Below are 17,959 nucleotides of genomic sequence, written 5' to 3' on the forward strand. Positions count from 1 at the left end.
GGCGAAGTAAATTCCAGATTGGCTTCAAGGTTTTTAGACTGTGTAGCCACAATGGCGTTCTTATTTTTACGGAAAAAAGGCTAAAACGTATTACTTTTTTGCTCGCTAGCAGTGCTAGGTATTTCCGCGCCGCTATTTCCTCTAGGCTATTTCCACTAGCGAGCGGCGCCAGTTAAAATAGTGCTGCTATTTCCGCATGCCGACAGAATTTAGCCGAAGTGACCCGAACGCTCCCGATCATTAAATATGCACTCGGGTCATGACTTCCTCTCGTCTAATGAAAAACAAAAATATTATTTTTTACAAGCTGACAAGGTAACACAAGGTGAGGGCGATCGATCAAAAGAATCCAGTGTTTTATAGTAGAGTTCGTGTTAAAGTCCTCATTAATAAACAAATGGTGAATGCTGAGGGGGGGGGGGGGTGACAGACCGATCAGAAGGTAAATGAAAGATATTATCAATACATTTTTGAAGTCTTAGACTTTTGTTACCTATGACCGGCAGGAATAACCAGCGATGTGTGTAAATGTGTATTCACCTCGCTTGATATTTTTCATGCCTTTTTAAATTGAAATGAAAAATCATGTTATTGAATTAAAAAAAATAAAATAAAATAAACTGTGCTATGGCATACCAATAGTGTTGGTGGTGGTCAAAGTTAAATTGTCTTCTAGTCCAAGTAAAACTTACAAGTAGACATTGAGTAATATTTTGTATGACTGTATCTTCACATAGTGAATGGAAGTTTTCAATTGTTGAATATCAAATTCGTACCTGCATAAAGTAGGACAGAAATAAAGATAGTTCAGCTTCAACTGTTGACTTTAGTGTATTTTTGTAGGTAAACTGAACAGAAGATTTTGCCCTCAGAATGCAGGAAAACAACCCCATTTTCTAAAAAATTTCCCTCCCCCGGGACCACCTCACGTCCCCCCGCGACGAGCGTTGGTCGTCCGCGCGCTGCGCCACTGTCTTGGACCAGGCATGTGGCTTTTTGTGGCTTACTCAATTCTTTTGCACTGAGCCACAGTGGCTTAGTCATACTAGCTCCTAGTGCAAGCCCAGTATAATATACAAATAAAAAAGTTCAACCATTCAGTTTATTTATTATTTCAGTGGGTCTACCGTGGGTGTTTCACGTGATATCTTGATAGGTCATCAATATCAAGGCAAGGTGCTTTCAGAACTCTGCACCTTCACCCCCCTGCGGTGACTTATGCCTCTGCTTCAAGGACAAGATAGATAAATCCTGGACGTGTCAGGGCAGAGCATGAATACCAAGCAGAGGGGGAAGGACTGCAATGTTCGAGGAGAAAAAGGAAGTGAGCGTTGAAGGGAGGAGCTGCCAGCCACTGAGCGGTTTCATTTTCCAACCCATAGGAAGCAGGAGGCGTTCGCTGGCAGCCACTTACAGGTAAATAATATTTTGGTCTTTGAACATCATGACAGACAATTGCTCCGTACACAGTTTTTAACGTTCCCTACAGGTTTCATTGCTGCAAGCTGATTTTGTAAACCAGTTGTGACTCATTTCTGTACAGTTATAGTTAAATTGTGAGGCAGTTTTTCCTTTTTTGCCAAGGACAATCGTTTCACATGCCAACCCACCCAAGGGTATGATCGGTTACCGGTTGGACCTGATGAAAACTGACACGAAGAGGTAGACATGGGTATAGGATGTCCTCCAGCACAGCAGAGGGTGATAACTCACAGTCGCCACAGGCAAATCATATACCTGAGGTTCTAAAGGTGGAATTCACCTGCTGGTTGTAAATGAATGGATATGTGGAGGGAAGGCAGAAGTATTTACCCACAAATCTAATAAGGAATATAAATGTATATAAGCCTGAGGAGCTCAGTAGGAAATCAATGCACATCAACATGCTGTGATTTTAAAAGGATTTCATTCATGGAGGTTTTACAGAGCATACAGTTTCATTCTAATGGAGCAGTATGCTTTACATGCAGATGAATTAGTTGTTATTTGGTGCTAATTCACATCCCTCTTTTTGCATTCACTCATATCTGTTTGGTAGAATTAATCCTTACATGGACGTAGTCTCGTGGTTTATTTTGTGTTTGACCAATTTGGAATGCTCTGTAATGACTGGGAACTACTTCCAGGAAGTGAGCCTCAGACTTTACTGGTGATGATCTATCATTAAGGATCACTTTGCACCAGCAAGAGGTTCATATTTGTGACTTTGATTGAAATGTGTGAACAGCCCCTGGATGGACTTTAAGGATTATGACATTTTGGTGAATGTCTGCAAGATTGATTTTAATAACTTCAGGAATCCCCCTGGTATTTTTCATCATCATCAGGGAAATAAAGTGGTCCACTTCCTTAATTTCTTTTTCTTTATCGTCATTTGAAAATAATTATTTTAATTTAAGTTTACTGAACGGTGTATTTCCCATTTCCTCTCACATATCTTCGACTCCTGTCCATTAAAGGGAAAAATACACAAGATTTCCCATGATACTGTGCTTCTTCACATCATCAGACTCTTGCTGTATATCCGTATATCTTGCCTGCATAATTTTTATTGAAATTACCCCAGCTGCACCGTGGGATTAAATGTCATTGATAAAATGTGACTGACGGTCAGAAAGCTTTCTCTTGTTTCAACATTTTAAAATCTTCAAAAGTTTTGACCTTCAGCATTTGGAGTAAAAGATTTTCCAAGTCCGAATATGGATCCTGCTTTACTCAATGAGGCTTTCTAATCACAGGGAAACATCAGAATCATAATACAAACCTTTGAAGTTCTGGCATTTGGAAGCACTTGTAGACAGGTTTGTCTGGTGGAGGATCACCAACATGGTATTTTATCTGGGTTTTTTCATAGACGTGTGTAAGGATGCTTGCGTTGGCGTTACGCTACTGAATTTCCAAACTTTTGGGCGAGCTGGTGAAAAACAGGAAAAGGTCGACAGGTCTGTTCACATGTAAGTGATGAACTGTGACTCAGCAATATGTCAGCTTTAATTATGGATGGATGAATTAAGTCTTCGTTCAGCTGAAAGCCTCACTCAGCGCTATACAGGCCTCCTTGATTGGATTTGGAAAGATGCTCCCACGGGAAATTTTCTCTGCAGATAAATTAGCATAACGTCAATTCAGTTCACCTGAGAGCCGTCAGTGTGATTCATTCACAGCTCAGTTCAATACAGAGCCATTTATGTTGGGGGTAAGAGGAAGAAGAGACGAGACAGTGTGACAGACAGACTGACAGACAGACAGGTTGGGTTAAAGTTCACATCATTTGTACCATCTGGTGATGTTAAGTAACAGCAATGCATACAACTTAACATAACCCCAGCGCTCTCAGATAACTCCTTTGTCTCTCCAGCCTGTCATGGATGTCATAGACCCCATCATCTCCATCGCCTCAGAGATCTACACTCTGGTGGAGAACGTGAAGGCCAATAAGAAACGCTGTCAGCGTGTTTCTCAGCGTGTCAGAGCCCTGGAAGACCTGGTGAGGTCCATCAAACAGACGGAGCACAAACGAACGTCTGCAGATGTAGAAAGAGCCCTCAAGGAACTGTGCATCACTCTGAAATCAGCCCAAGAGTTCATCATTAAATTCACTCTGGCCAACTGGTTGGAAAGAGTCTTGAAATGCAACAGCCACGGAGATGAGTTCCACAGCATAAATGAACGGCTGAACGATGCCTTCCAGGTCCTGTCTGGGGCCTTGCAGGTGCAGCATGGGAACACACTCCACCAAGTGTTTGAACTGCATTCCAGAGAGAGAGAAGATGAAGTGGACGGGAAGGATGATGACATAGAGCTGAAAAACTGTGAGGGAACCGATTCTCACTTTGTGACATTTTAGTAGGAAAGATAGGTGGAAACTTGTTCAGTCAGACTTTGCTGAGAATTAGAAGTGTGCATAGCCTCCAATCAGAACAATTGTGGTCCTCCAGACCGTGGTCCTCAAAGATATTGAGGACAACAGATAACTTTGGGACAAGACATTTCAAATACAGTGTAGTTGGACATCAGGCAGCTGAATGACATGAATTAAAAAAGCATAATAGGGGACTTTTTAAATCAATGCAATAAGTAGTTTCAACCTGCATTCTCTCAAATGGCCAGCAGGGGACACTGGGTGATTTAATGTAAGCTTACAGGACTGTACTCCTTTCATTTATTTATCAGTAAACATTTTTTTCATGTAGAGTGAGTTAGCTATATTTTATGGCACCTGTAGTTCAGATATTTAATAAAATGATAAATAAAGTAGACAATAAATGACTATTTTTTTGCAACCTCAGCTAATAAGGATAGAGGATAGACCTCTCCTAGTCCCGTCTCTTGGAAAGTACATTCATATGAAGATGCTTTTGCTTTTAAGCATTTCTATTGCCTAAATCTAACAACACATGAGCGTTTCTGCAGTGAGGAAATAAATGTAATGCGTCATTTTTCCAAGCAGCATTTTCATTTCCCTTTTCAGACTCAAGGACTGCTTGACTTCATGTCATCAATGTTTGTGGCTTTCTCCTCAGTGCTGCTGGAACACCTGAAGAACCAGGAGGAGAAAGCACAGGCCATGCTGACCGAACTAGAGACCCTCAAAATCAATGTGGGAAAAATCGTAGAGAACAGTTAGTACTTTTCTTTATTCATGTGAAAGTGATTCTGTCAGTATTATTTTTAAACTAATAGAGCTATAAAACAGAAATAGTAAATAAATGAAACATAGGCAGATTGATACAGACTTTGCATTTGCCTGGGGCAGTTGTCATGACTAACTTTAAATCTATTATCTTTATAGTGGTGGGCATGAATGCATGTTGATTTATCTATCGAATTAATATTTATCCTCAGACTCATATTGATCATATTTGTTGATCAGTGTGTTACTCCTTTAGTTTAAAAGCAATCTGCCCCATAATAACTAAAGTCATTTCAACAGTTTATTCCTTGTAGTTGTCCTGAATGAATCTTCCGCAGTTCCAAAGGCAGAATGAATTAAACAGATGCTGAGAATTAAAAATCTTTGGAGGAACCAAATGACACAGGGTGACTGCATACATTTTACCTCAGTGTGTCAGATTTAGCATATAAGCTTAATAGAATTGGCTCCAATACGGATCCCTGCGTGGATGCCAGGGAAGGAGATGCTAACAGTGGACCAGTAGTCACTGACAATTACTTATACAAGTAGGATTTCAATTTTTTCCCCCTCATTTTTCTTGTTATCTGTCTCTCATTAAATGTAGTTTGCAGGATGCAGATGGTAAGGAAGAAGCTCAATTTAAAAACTTTAAATATTAGCAGGTCTTCCAAGCATTCAGGAAGACTTCCTGGAAGGATCACTGATTTAATATCCTTGAGAGGGAAGTGAGATTTTGACAGATCATTAAGTATGGCTATATCTGTCCCTTAAACATCCGTTTGTCATGGGACCGACAATTATTCTGAGCTCCCCCGCCTCAAAACTGCTGCGGAGGGTCGTTCTGCAACATAGGAAGAAGAAATTAGAGGCAGTGAGGCTGCAACACCACACGCAATAACGTTTACTTGACTTGCAAAGTCCCCTGTAAAAACCGCCAATGAATGAACGAGATGTCTTAAATAATAAGCATCTGTCTCTTAGTAAAGTAAACATAATTTGTATTTTCATGCCAGTATATTAAAATGAGACACTTTGGATTTTAGCTCCCCTTGTTGTTGTTTTTCAGCTGTCAACATTCTTCTTCCTGAACCAAATTAATCCACAACTTGTTACCTTTTGTTTCTTTTAGTGGATAAGCCCAGCATCTCTGATGAAGTCATCCGGATGATCAAACCGGATGAGCTCAAGTATGAATATCCCAAAGATCCCTTCATGACGACATCGACCTCAGAGGTGTACAGAGGCCAGTACCATGGATTTCAGGTGGCCATCAAGAGATACATCGACCCCATGAACACCACCGCAAGGTCTGTGTCACATTTCCTGGACATATACAGGATGAAAATAGATCGCAAAGCCCTCCTTTGCCGTCATTGATAATTATAATCCAACAATATTTTCTGAAATTAACTTTTTTTTTTTTCTCAAAATGAAAAGTCCTACTTTAAATATTGTCTTTTTTATGTAGGGAGGTGAAGTCTGTTTTCGATAAAGAAGTTCATACCATGAAGCGCTTTGAGTCACCCAACATCCTGCGAATGTTTGGTGTCTGTGTTCAGGACGAGGACGGTGAGCGTATTCCGTATGAATCACAGAATATCGTGCCTGTGGTATTGTAAACTTTATAACGTGATGTGACCTTGATAGGATTCAGCCCTCAGTTCCTCATCATCATGGAGTACTGCGAGAAGGGCAGTCTCCGCCAGGTCCTGGACTCGTCCTGCTCGCTGTCCTGGACCAGGAAAGCTTGTATGTGTCTGGATGCAGCAAAAGGACTCTACCGGTCAGTCTGCAAGGATTATTTATATATTTGACAAAATATAATGTGTGAGTGAGAAATGATGAAACAAACAAGAAAGGCGTTATGAGATTAAAAACGTTAAATGCTAGAATTTATCTCATAATATTTTGCTGGATTACTCACTGTGACAGCTAATGTCTCAGAGGATGCAGTATAGATAAAAACCCTACTGTGTTATTGAGATAAAATGTTAAGCAAATGGCAGAAATAAACGATTTTGGTTTTTTCCAGCAGAAGGCAGTATGATCATTATAATCACTTTTGTCCTTTAGACTACACAACACAGAAGCAAAATCCAAGGTTCATGGATGCATCAACAGCGACAAGTTCCTTGTGGCTAAAGGTTACACAGTCAAGGTGCCCATTACTTAGCGCAAGCTGGGTTTGCTGATTGGGATAGTAAAGGATGGGTGTAAAAAAAATGAATAAACTCTTGAAATTGTGATATTTTTTTTCAGCTGGGAGGTTTTGAGTTGGCAAAAACTGAAACATCACTGAAAAAAGCAGGAAAAAACACAGGGATCCGGTCGCTGTGCTACACCCCTCCTCAGATGCTCGACAATATCAACCATGTCTACAGCAAAGAGTGTGAGATGTACAGGTCAGAGAGTATCCAGGACTTTTTTCAGTGTAGTTCCTCAAATCCTATATTGTATGTATTTTGGAGACCATTTTCTATGAAGCTGATATTCTTAAAGCTTTCAAAAACTACCTTTAATAGTTTTATTAATATTGTGTTTCATCGTTTGTAGCTAATTTAGCATGTAAGGATTCATCATTATCATTTGAGTCAAAGTCAAAATAAATGTGTTGTCAGAGGAGAATAGAATAGAACCAACTAAGCAACCAAAACACAATGATAATTATCAGTTTCAATAAATCATTCTTAATTATTGATATTACATCATTTCTATCCTTTTTATCATTTTTATAAAGTGTTGGTACCCTGGAGAGTCTAACTTCCACGTCGTACATGTGGAGGATGTGAAACAAAATCTCTCCATTCATCAACATGTACAGTGAAACACATCTTTGATGAGAAGAAGTAATTCATGAAGTAAATAAAAATATTTATAACTTATAAATATTGTTTTTCAGCTTTGGGATCGTCCTGTGGGAAATTGTAACCCGTAAGAAACCTTTTGAAGGTGTGTATGTGCAGAACACAATAGTTAACATGCAGCTCTAAGTCTGTGCTTAGCATGACATCCTGTAATTTTAAGTGACAAGTCCCAAGTGACAGATTTTTACACAGACAATGAAGCTTTGTACACTATTTTGGCATGGGTGCCATGTAGGCAAAAATCCAACATTTAAACAACAATAACTCATCCAAAACTCAAGTTTAAAAATAACAACACAAATGAGAAAGAGGCTAAAAACGCTACAGCTGCTCAAATTAATTATTTTAAGTTGTCAAATGTAAGCGCTCTCCTATCGGTTCCAGGGTGGTCGAATCATGACATCTATCAGAAAGTCTGCAAGGAGAAATTTCAGGAGCCGCTCCCTGACGACTGTCCTCAACCACTGGCACGTCTGATCAACGCCTGCCGGGCCTATGATAGCTTCCAGAGACCATCTGCTGGAGGTAAATTCCAATCACGGTCATCAATACTCAGTTACTTACTATATCTTATAGATTTATAAATGGCAAATGGGGCAATAAAATAACCGGCACTCTGGTGTTGGATTGCAGTGTAATAATTGGCTGATTTTCATCTTCATGCATACCTTGAATCAGTCACGGTGATTAATTGACATAAAGAGAGCACAAACCGGTTAAATAAAGTAGGTTGTAGCTCCATCTGAATGACTTGAGATTCCATTTATTGAGACCAATTTTCTTCCTTCAATCCCATCCAAGTGTAACAGAGATCAATAACAATCATACAGAATAACATATGTGATATAAACAATTGTCAATTCCTATTTTGTCTTTTTTTTCTACAGTGCTGATGGATAAATTGGGCAGTGTGGTGGCACAGCTAGAAGGGGAATAAAACTCTTCATCACTCAACATCTCCATCAACAGGGTCGGTTCTCATCCTCATCGTCAGGACAGGAAACACTGTGAAACAACTGTGAAATCAATTCTATTTTTATTTAAAGTTTATTGGAAAATAGTAGTAAAAAAAACAAGTCTAATCTACAAATAAAGTTCAACTGCCAATAAAAGACATTTCTAATACATTTACATTACAATAGTTTACTGTAACTTTGGATCAGTGTTCAAACCAAAGACTTGATTCCAAGGGTGTGAAGGAGCAAAAATTTGTATTGCCAAAGTTTTTTATGCTACATATTTTTCTTTGCTTGTGTTCCATGCAATTGCTTTACACATTGTGTTCCTAACTACTTACATTTAAGTTCAATGTTTAATCAAAAACCAATATTACATGAAGTTCTAACAGATTTGCATAAATAACCCACATAATTGCCATTCAAAGGGCTACGTTTTGTATTTGGAGTTCAGATTCTGTGCCTTTTTTTTTTTTACAGTTTTAGAAAACTAAGGAAGTTGAATCAACACTTTTAAAAAAAAACTTTTGTCAAAAAGTCAGCCTTATCTTGTGTTTGCTTGTGTTTAGAATGTAAATCAAACAACCAGCTCACACTCATAATTACATCCCTGCGAAGCGGGGATGTATTGTAATTGTCAGTGTTTGTGTGTTTGTCTGTCCATCCACCAAATATCTTCACAACCACTGCAGATAGAAAGATGAAAGAAAAATCACATTACTCGGGGGGATAAAAATGGGGACGAAAATGGGGATGATGACCTTAACCTTGAGAAAACTAGGTCAAGGTCAAATTTAAACTTTTGTACATTGTTTTGCACATAAATCTCAGGAACCAGATAGGATAGTAAGACTAAACAAAAGGTGTTATATTCAGGGAGGCAAGGGGATGAAAATTAGATCACAACCTTGATCTTGAAGAACTAGGCCAGTTCGCAGTCTCTGGCTGCCTTGTTCACAGATGCGGTCAACATGGTCACCATTTCAAGTATGTTAACCAGCCCATGCAGATACTGTTTACCTGAACCACATAATCCTCTTACTGAGTAAAAGTGATGCTTGATGTAACATGAGTGATGCTTACGTACTAAAATATGCTGCATGAAAACAAATAAAACAATGCCCTGTTTGTTCTTTACAAGTGATGAAATGGTAACTACGGACGGCAAATAAAGTTATTCCTCATCCTTCGGGGGGTCATCTTCCTTCACATCGTGCAGAAAGCGAGGAAGCTGTCACTCTGGCAGAGACATGTCACGTGACCTCTCTTCTGACAAACGCTGACTAGGACACAACAGATAGTGATCTAAAATGTTTACCTCAGTCGTGTCACCTGAAAAATTGCGTAGGTCATATTTGGGTGTTTGTTTCAGTTCCTGATTAAATTGGGAAAATTATTCAAAATTTAAAAGTCACCAAAACGTGTCAATTCATATGAAAAAAAAAGGTGTGTTTTTCTCCCTATGAATGGAGCTCTTTGCGTAACAGACGTTCACCCAGCAGGACAGGATGTTATCGGTTTGAGTCCTCTTTTCAGCAAACGATCTTTGGCGGTGACGTCACGGCAGAATTGGGCGTGCAGAGCGAGGAGGAGCCGGGAGATTCGATCTTTGACCGCGGTTCCAACCCTCCGTAAGGAACTGAAAGTTACCCGTTAACCCTTAATAATAAAGCCCGTTTGATTGCTCTATCGGGGGCCATGGTGTCACTACAGAGCGGGGGCGGCAGCTGCCGTTAAACTTCCACTTCCACACAGGTAAGTGTCTGCTCCTGTCTGCGCCGCTGCCGGTGCAACACCACCAGCGCCACGTCTGTTACCGAACAAGCTAGCGCCGCTAAAAGCTAACCAACTAACAACACATCTTCTTAGCGTTTCCACATCAACAACACAAGAACTGACAGCAGCAATGGCTAGTTACTGCATGGCTTTAACGAGCGCCCAATAACATATAGATGCAGGTAGAGCAGCATCACAAACTCTCACATGCTAGCTAATTGTAGAATAAGCGTTTGCGATTAACAGCTCCTGAACGGCCAGTGATCCTTTTTTTCTCTTTCTTGATTCATAGAATTGATTGTGTGCCATACCGTTACGTCACAATCAGGTCCGTGTAAGTTCAACCCGATTATAATAAGTTAATAAAAGCTTTGTTTTGTTTTGGAGGCCTCTGCATCCTCGGTCTCTCTTTGGGTGCTTAGCCGGAGATCACGCGTCTCTCCTCAGTCAGACGCAAATCGCGACAACGAACTCGCGTAGCAGTTGACATGCAGCCTAGTGTGGCGCCACCGGGAGACGACCGGCATTAATATTCAAAAGCGACGTCATGAAAGTCTTTTTGTCTTTAAAACGTGACTTGAAATGCTACCAAAACTACTGCAGAGGAAAACAGGAAATTTACCAGGACTATAGTGCTTGAATGGTCGTACTGAATTTGCTGTACAACCTTTGTTACCAAGGTTACAACGTGTAAACTAACTTAAAAGTAGGATTCACAGGTTTGGATTGGAGTTTATTCAACGAGGTGTTTGTTTTGAAAGGTTCAGACAGTAGAGAAGTGCAGAAAGAGCAAGGATGTAATTTGAAATTATAGCATAATCACTTAATTACAATTATTTTGGTTATAAAAAGAGTCTAAATGTAAACACAATAGTCTAACCTTCTTTTCCCAGTCTGCCTCTACGTAGATGGAGGCCATGGAAGTGGAATCCCCGATGGACCTGCATGTAAGAAGTAGCAGACAGTCACTTGTTGCTGCTGCAGCTGTGGATACGAACGCACCGCTTGTCATCTCTGACTCTGGCAGCAGCACTGAGGTGGACGAGGATGATGAAGATCACAATGAAAGAGGACAGCCACCAGCTCGCGTACTACCCAGGCTTCCTTCCACTTGGGCTTTCAGTCAGAGAGCGGTTGGCAGCTCTGTAACTTCACCTTCCACTGCTCAGGGAGCGCCCATGCGGAGGAGACTGCGGTACGCAGAATTCATTTACAACGACTTTATTTCCTCCTTGAAATTTCCTGCACCGTGCTTCGGTCATTCAACCTCTTTGTGAATTTCCAGGCAGGGTCTCAGAGTGCACTACCCCAGCCAGACTGCAACGCCCTCCAGAGGTTTTCCAGATTTCTTGCTTCGAGCACCGGCTGCCAGCGTGGCTGATCCGGATTCTGGCAGCACCACCGAGGTCAGTGAGTCTGATGAGGAGGTGGAGGAGAGGAACGAAGACGTCCCACCACCCGCCGCAGACTCTGTCGACGCTGTGGGGCCAGCTAGTCCTCGACCCAACCCCTCCATCCAATACACACAACCACAGGAAGTTGGTCCAAGTGGTGAGTCTGACCAGCATGTTTTTTTATATTTGACATTGTTGGCTGGTTTTTACAGACCAGGGCAGAATCTATGTCGACTACTGAGTGTCCATTGAGATTTAATTTTTTTTCCCATGTGTTCAGACTCCAGTTCCCCTGCAGATGGTGTCAGAACAGAAGCTCAGAATGAGGTGATCCATTTAGCATTTAGATGTTTTCCGTCATGCTCCTACCTAACACCATTTATCAGACTTGCGTAGGTTTTAGGCAGGCAACAGATTTTGCTAAAGGGAAAATAAGTAAATAATGTCAGTAATGACTCAGTTAATGCATTAAATACTAGAATATGAAGATAGATTCCTGATATTAGCTTTCTAAAATACATCAGCATTTGATCCGTACTGGGTGAGGTTTAAGTGTTCTTGTCATTTGAACCTCCAGCCAGTCCCAGAGGCACTGATCTCTGTCCAGTCGTCAGTCGGTAAGGAGGGTGAAGGCGACAACTGCACCATCTGCTTTGAACCTTGGACGACCGCTGGCGAACACCGGCTGTCCGCTCTGCGTTGCGGACACCTTTTCGGCTACACCTGCATCCAGCACTGGCTTAGAACGAAGGGTTCGGATGGTAAATGTCCTCAGGTCAGCAAATTCTTTTAACAGATAGCTACATCAGTCTGTTCCTCTTTTCTCTCACATCCTGTCACACGCAGATTTGGATGATGACAATTGTTTCTGTTGTTCTTTTTAGTGCAACAAGAAAGCAAAGCGTTCAGACATCATCCTGCTGTATGCTCCGAAGCTGAGAGCGCTGGACAACTCAGAGCAAGAGAGCTTGAAGAAGTGGGTTTTATTTTTTTGTGCATGCCCTTTGAAAACAACGGTCACACAAGATCAATACAAGCTCGTGTGACAATTTGGTGAAACTTTATTTGAAGTTAAAGGCTATTCCATCTCTGATTTGCCTTTTTTTTTAAAGTCAAACGCCGTCTCTTGTGGCATGGAAGGTGGTTCACATGAGTTTTGAATGATGTCATGTCTGAACACATTACATCATACCTGCATTACTTGACCTTGGTTTACTCTGAAAGCAAAGTATCTGCTTTTGTTTTTAAATATGACTGTCAGACTCCTGTAAAACACGAGTGTGTTTTTGTGGATTTAGGTCTCTGGAGCAGGAGCAGTCTCTGAGGAGGAAGGCTGAACTGGAATCAGCTGAGTACAAACTGAAACTGCAGGTCATCACCAGCAAATATGGACAAGCACAACAAGAGCTGCAGGTATCAGAGAGAACTGTTTGTTAGCTGCTGTTAAACCTGTTTCTGACATTGATTTAGATTTGGTTCATTTGTCTTTGTGGTTGTCATTAAACAGAGGTTGAGTAAATATCTCTCCAGCATTGGAGCTTAATTTTGAACAGGGTTTCCATCACTATTTTAATAATCTTGTTCTTAAAGTGTGTCATTGGTACAATTAACTGCTTTTAATCATAAGTGTTAGAACTCTGTAAGTAGATCGGTGAACTGATTCTGAAACTTGAATTTGAAAGACTTGTAAAATATTTGTTTTACAATTCAAAAAAACTAGACATATATTTAACTTGGGAATTCAAATATTTTTCTAAACTGGGTCTTATATTAACCTGTTTTAATCATAAATCGGTTATTATTAGCAACTGTTTACCGGATGGTAAAGCTTTAATAATATCTTCGTCATCCCTCACGTTATTGTATTGCATTGTCACATACATGTAAGGAGGCAAATCTTCCTGTTCCTGGTTCCTGGTGTTCCTGGTTAAAATGGACCTCCTCTCCTCCTCCTGCGTTCCTCCTGTTTCTGTAGGAGCTGCGGGTTTTAATGGCCCAGGCTGGTAGAAGTTCATTTCCTTCCTCATGCCCCTCATCTTCCTCCTCATCGGCACCGTCATCTGTCCTTGTCGGCCTGTCTCAGAGGGCGGACGGGACAAGAATTTGCCAGTACAGTTTTTCTAAGGCGGTGCTGGTGTCTCAGAGCGGGGGCTCCAGGGTTCTGTCCTACTGTGAGCCTCTGAGCTGCCTGCTGGCCTCTCAGCCTTCCCCCCACTCCAACCTGGTGCCTGGTGAGCCGTCTTCCTTTCTTCCTCCTGGTCCACCGGCTTAAAGGTGGCAGCATTGCTGAATCCAGTGATCCTGAACAGCATGTACTGCATATCTAATCAGACCATTTAAAGTTATTCATGTGTGTATTGATTCAGTGCAGTGTGTGTTCACATTTATTACACAGTATTACACAACATATTTCTGTACCATTTGCAGCACGTTATCACAGAGTGCAGACTGTAGTGTTCCTCTAGAGTCCTTTCTCAGATATGATCTTGGGTCCTCAATTTCAAAATGTGCTGATTCTATAAGCCTCCTGCGTTGCCAGCTGAAAACATGTGGAAAGAATTTTAAAATTCTGAGTATCTATATTTCAAACATTTTATTCACAACCTTGACTTTCTACGTCTACCTCTCTCCTTGATGAATGACTTGTGAATATTAAGAGTCTGGACAGACCTGGAAGTAAAGCGCAGCGTCGTGAGTCTCACTTGTTACCTTTCTGTCTCCTCCTTCAGGTTGTGGGGTGAAGAAGGTGAGCGTCGTCAACATGAAGGCCAGTCAGTATGTTCCCATCCACAGTAAACAGATCCGAGGTCTGTCCTTCAACAGGCAGAATGACAGCCTCCTGTTGTCCGCAGCTCTGGACAACACCATCAAACTGACTAGGTAGGCACACACACACACACACACACACAATGAAATAGTTCGTGCCTTCCTCTTTTGGGATGGCCGCACCATGGGGACCAGCCTCCAAAGGGATTGTGGTGGAAGCAGTTTCATATGAGACATGTTTGTGTCACAGCTATCATCCTCTGTAAAACATGATTGAATGTATGAAGTTGTGTGGTCATGAAACTACATCTCTGTGTGTGTTACAGCCTCCTGACCAACACGGTGGTCCAGACCTATAATACGGGTAAACCAGTGTGGAGCTGCTGCTGGTGTTTGGACAACAGTAACTACGTCTATGCCGGTCTGAGCAACGGCTCCGTGCTCGTCTACGACACCCGAGACACAAGCACACACGTCCAGGAACTGCAGCCGCTACGTTCCAGGTACACAAAACACACACACACACGTGTTCACTTTGAAAGCAGGAAGGAAAGTGTTACATCGTAAAGGATGGCAGAGAGTCAAGTTTTGTCCTGACATTCATCCACAGGTAGAAAAGTACCCAAATGTTCCAATTTTAGTCCATTAATTCTCGAACTTACGGAACGCGTGATGTGTCCAGGTGTCCGGTAGCATCCTTGTGCTACATCCCGCGGGCAGCGTCCAGCTCGTTCCCCTGCGGCGGGTTGATCGCTGGCTCTCTGGAGGGAGGGTGTTTCTGGGAGCAGGTCAACGAGACCACGTACAGACCACATGTTCTACCGCTGGAGACATCCGGCTGCACTGACATCCAGGTGGAGACGGAGAGCCGACACTGTCTGGTCACCTACAGACCAGGTCAGACCCCCAACATGCTTGTTTTATCTTTGATTTATTTTGTAATCTTGCCTTTCCTTATACCTAACTTCTTTTTTTTTCATGAGGAATAAATAACAGCTGCCTGCTGGATAGTTTTTAACTGAAAGTATTATCCTCTGTTGCAATCCCTGCAAGTAAATGCAGATTTCGAAATGAGGAAAGAATTTAAAAGTCTTTTGTATTTCTAAAAATAACTTTACTGTATATCATTTAAAAAATGCACATTAGTCGGTATGTTCAGTACACGCAGTAAAACACAGAATAAAAGATGACACAAGAGTGGAAACTTACAGGAGGTTGGGTGGAGCAGAATATAGACAAGGTTTCCACAAAGGTCTCTGCAATGAAAACAATTGCACCAACCTTCAGACTGAGAGCAGCTGACTCATGGGCAGATTGTTGTAAACACAGGAAACGGCAAAAAAAGAAAAGAAAAGGTGTTACTAACATCTCCTATCTACCACTCTGTATAACATGCAGCCTCCTGCTCACACATGAGCGTTACACGCCAGACGGCATCTTCTATGAACCCATTCATTCCTTAGTTTGTCTGTTTTGTATTCACTGATTTGAAGCGTAAAAGTGAACAAGCGTGTAAAAAGCATCCCGTCTGTCTTCCAGGGCGCTTCAACCCCTCTCTGCGCTGCGTCCTCATGGCTCTGAACCGGACGCCCCAGCAGGATTCTAGCCAGCTGCCCAGCTGCTCCTGTTCTCCGGTGCAGACGTTTAACGCCGGCTCATCCTGCAAACTGCTCACCAAGAACGCCGTCTTCAGGAGTCCAGATGGAGGCACGACGCTGGTGTGCGCTGGAGATGAGGCCTCCAACTCCACCATGGTCAGTCCTGTTGGTGTGTGTCGTCAGGGTAGACTCGATGGTCCCCAGCTTTGATTTAATTTAGTTTTTAACTTAATGGTTTGTGTCTTTTTTTTTTTTTAGAGAGCAAAAATTTAGATAAGAAATTTCTTCATTTCAATTTGATCAGTTACTGTAATTATTTTGGGGGATTGAATAATTGTCATTAAGAAGAGCTCAAGGCTACCTCTTGGATTTTAAAAATACTTTTTGATTATAACTTTTGCTCCTCTCCCTCTTTCTCGTCTTTGTCTTCCTCTGAACCTTTTGGTCCTGCTATTTCTGGTGTATCTCTTGTCTGCTGCGTATCTCCTCGTCTTCAGGTGTGGGATGCAAGCAGCGGCTCGCTGCTCCAGAAGCTTCCAGCCGACCTCCCGGTGTTGGATATCAGTCCGTTCGCAGTGAACGGCGAGCACTTCCTTGCCTCGCTCACCGAGAAGATGCTGAAGCTCTACAAGTGGGAGTAAATGGGAAGAACATCGTCTCCCGTATCCGTAGAGTGACAGCATCGTCTGTGTGGACCAGTGGAAAGTCAAATGCTGCTGAACTTTTATTTGATTACTTGGGATCAACCTGAGGGATGCATTTCAGACCAGGGGCCATCAGTTTTATTTACATCTTCTCCATACCAAACATCAAGGTTGCTACTTTTGGTGACCTTCGAGTTGTACAGGAAGCTGAATGGAGAACGGAGTTGCTATGTGGACTGATAAACGTAGCTGAGATTTTTTACATCATGCTCCCAGTGACGAGTCTGGGTTTACACGAGTCAAAGGCCAAATCGTTCACGTGAACACACTGGAATCCTGCGGCCATCCGCCGTCAGCTGTTGTGTGTAGTTTGACAAAAGTGATGGGTTGGTAGAGGATTTTATATTCCAACTTTGCTCCACTCTTAACCCAGAAATCGAAGTGCCAAAAGACTCTAGTATTGTTTTATTTCCAAGGTTAGTTGTTTATATGTGTATATTTGTTACCATCTGTTTGTGTACAACTTTAAAGTTAATAAAAATATCATTTTTAATTAAATTTATTGTCTTTCAAGATTTGCATGTCTATTTTAGACGTTTTCTATCATCACACTTCACACAAGTCGACGCCTTGCCAGAAAACAGTGACTCTGAATCAATAAAACAGCTTAAGGTTTACAAGATCAAATATTCCTGCTAAAACAATTAGAGGATGTAGGTGGGAGGCTTAGACATTCAAATAAGAGCTCAGCTTTATATTTAGCACGTTTAAAGGGAATGCCATCCACCTTCAAAAAATAATCTTACTGAAGAGAAACTTCAGAGATTCAGTTACATTTAATTCAAGAATGATTCACAAAGGATCTGGATGGAGAGAAACGGGTTCCATGAGAGTTAGTGTGATTTGGAGGTGAGGTCCTTGAAGCTGGCGTCTGTTGGTCTACCGCTTGACATCTGGACTGAAATATCTCAACAACCTCAGAAAGAATTAACCATAAACTCCTCTACAAACATTCATTAACACCAGAGGGTAATCTTACTATTCTCTTCTGTTTAGACCATCGGGATCACGTGTCGTTTTGAATAAAATGTCTCAAACAAATCCTTTCAGTCATATTCCCATGATGTCACCTACGCTTTCATTCATTCATTCATTCATTCATTCATTCCATACATCCTAAATCAACATTGACATACTGTATTCCAGCAGGTGCACTTCACCTGGCATCCACCCCAAAATACCCAACCTAAAGTGCCGATGCAGCGATGTGCGCTCTCTCAGACTGTTTTTTTTTTTAAATTTACGTCACTAGAGAGGGAAATAAC

At 41.5% G+C, this 17,959-nt stretch overlaps 2 protein-coding genes and 1 long non-coding RNA gene across 5 annotated transcripts; 2 read left to right on the forward strand and 1 right to left on the reverse strand.

Annotated features, from left to right (window-relative positions):
• The first annotated feature begins 1,363 nt into the window (after positions 1 to 1,363).
• On the forward strand, positions 1,364 to 8,524 carry LOC137594213 (mixed lineage kinase domain-like protein). The gene is made up of 11 exons (XM_068313552.1): positions 1,364 to 1,416; positions 3,359 to 3,812; positions 4,524 to 4,622; positions 5,766 to 5,943; positions 6,105 to 6,205; positions 6,284 to 6,419; positions 6,710 to 6,794; positions 6,896 to 7,038; positions 7,536 to 7,585; positions 7,885 to 8,025; positions 8,388 to 8,524. The coding sequence occupies exons 2-11, from the start codon at positions 3,365 to 3,367 to the stop codon at positions 8,435 to 8,437; spliced, it is 1,431 nt and encodes a 476-aa protein (XP_068169653.1). The 5' UTR covers positions 1,364 to 1,416; positions 3,359 to 3,364; the 3' UTR covers positions 8,438 to 8,524.
• A 451-nt stretch (positions 8,525 to 8,975) lies between these two features.
• On the reverse strand, positions 8,976 to 11,250 carry LOC137594214 (uncharacterized). Its single transcript, XR_011035220.1, has 2 exons — positions 11,113 to 11,250; positions 8,976 to 9,142 (listed from the first exon to the last, which is right to left on the reverse strand). It is a non-coding gene; the product is annotated as an uncharacterized lncRNA (long non-coding RNA).
• On the forward strand, positions 10,072 to 17,181 carry rfwd3 (ring finger and WD repeat domain 3). 3 transcript variants are annotated; one of them, XM_068313549.1, is made up of 13 exons: positions 10,072 to 10,211; positions 11,126 to 11,427; positions 11,518 to 11,783; positions 11,907 to 11,953; positions 12,204 to 12,401; positions 12,511 to 12,602; positions 12,925 to 13,039; positions 13,602 to 13,857; positions 14,356 to 14,506; positions 14,719 to 14,895; positions 15,075 to 15,289; positions 15,932 to 16,146; positions 16,488 to 17,181. In XM_068313549.1, exons 2-13 carry the CDS (start codon positions 11,141 to 11,143, stop codon positions 16,629 to 16,631), a joined length of 2,163 nt encoding a protein of 720 aa, XP_068169650.1. In that variant the 5' UTR covers positions 10,072 to 10,211; positions 11,126 to 11,140; the 3' UTR covers positions 16,632 to 17,181. The 3 variants fall into 3 exon arrangements, with proteins under 3 accessions (XP_068169650.1, XP_068169652.1, XP_068169651.1); XM_068313551.1 differs by lacking the exon at positions 10,072 to 10,211 and adding an exon at positions 10,523 to 10,560; XM_068313550.1 differs by lacking the exon at positions 10,072 to 10,211 and adding an exon at positions 10,525 to 10,566.
• The last annotated feature ends 778 nt before the right edge of the window (positions 17,182 to 17,959 follow it).

This window comes from Antennarius striatus, chromosome 4 (genome assembly GCF_040054535.1).
Source record: "Antennarius striatus isolate MH-2024 chromosome 4, ASM4005453v1, whole genome shotgun sequence".
In the NCBI taxonomy this organism is placed as follows: Eukaryota; Metazoa; Chordata; class Actinopteri; order Lophiiformes; family Antennariidae; genus Antennarius; species Antennarius striatus.

Excerpts from the sequence above, each read along its gene's own strand:
- rfwd3 (XM_068313549.1), top strand. The coding sequence starts at position 11,141 with ATGGAGGCCATGGAAGTGGAATCCCCGATGGACCTGCATGTAAGAAGT. Across the intron at positions 13,040-13,601 it reads AAGCACAACAAGAGCTGCAG|GAGCTGCGGGTTTTAATGGC; the intron begins GTATCAGAGAGA and ends CTGTTTCTGTAG. Across the intron at positions 15,290-15,931 it reads TCTGGTCACCTACAGACCAG|GGCGCTTCAACCCCTCTCTG; the intron begins GTCAGACCCCCA and ends TCTGTCTTCCAG.
- LOC137594213 (XM_068313552.1), top strand. The coding sequence starts at position 3,365 with ATGGATGTCATAGACCCCATCATCTCCATCGCCTCAGAGATCTACACT. Across the intron at positions 6,795-6,895 it reads CTAAAGGTTACACAGTCAAG|CTGGGAGGTTTTGAGTTGGC; the intron begins GTGCCCATTACT and ends ATTTTTTTTCAG. Across the intron at positions 8,026-8,387 it reads CCAGAGACCATCTGCTGGAG|TGCTGATGGATAAATTGGGC; the intron begins GTAAATTCCAAT and ends TTTTTTCTACAG.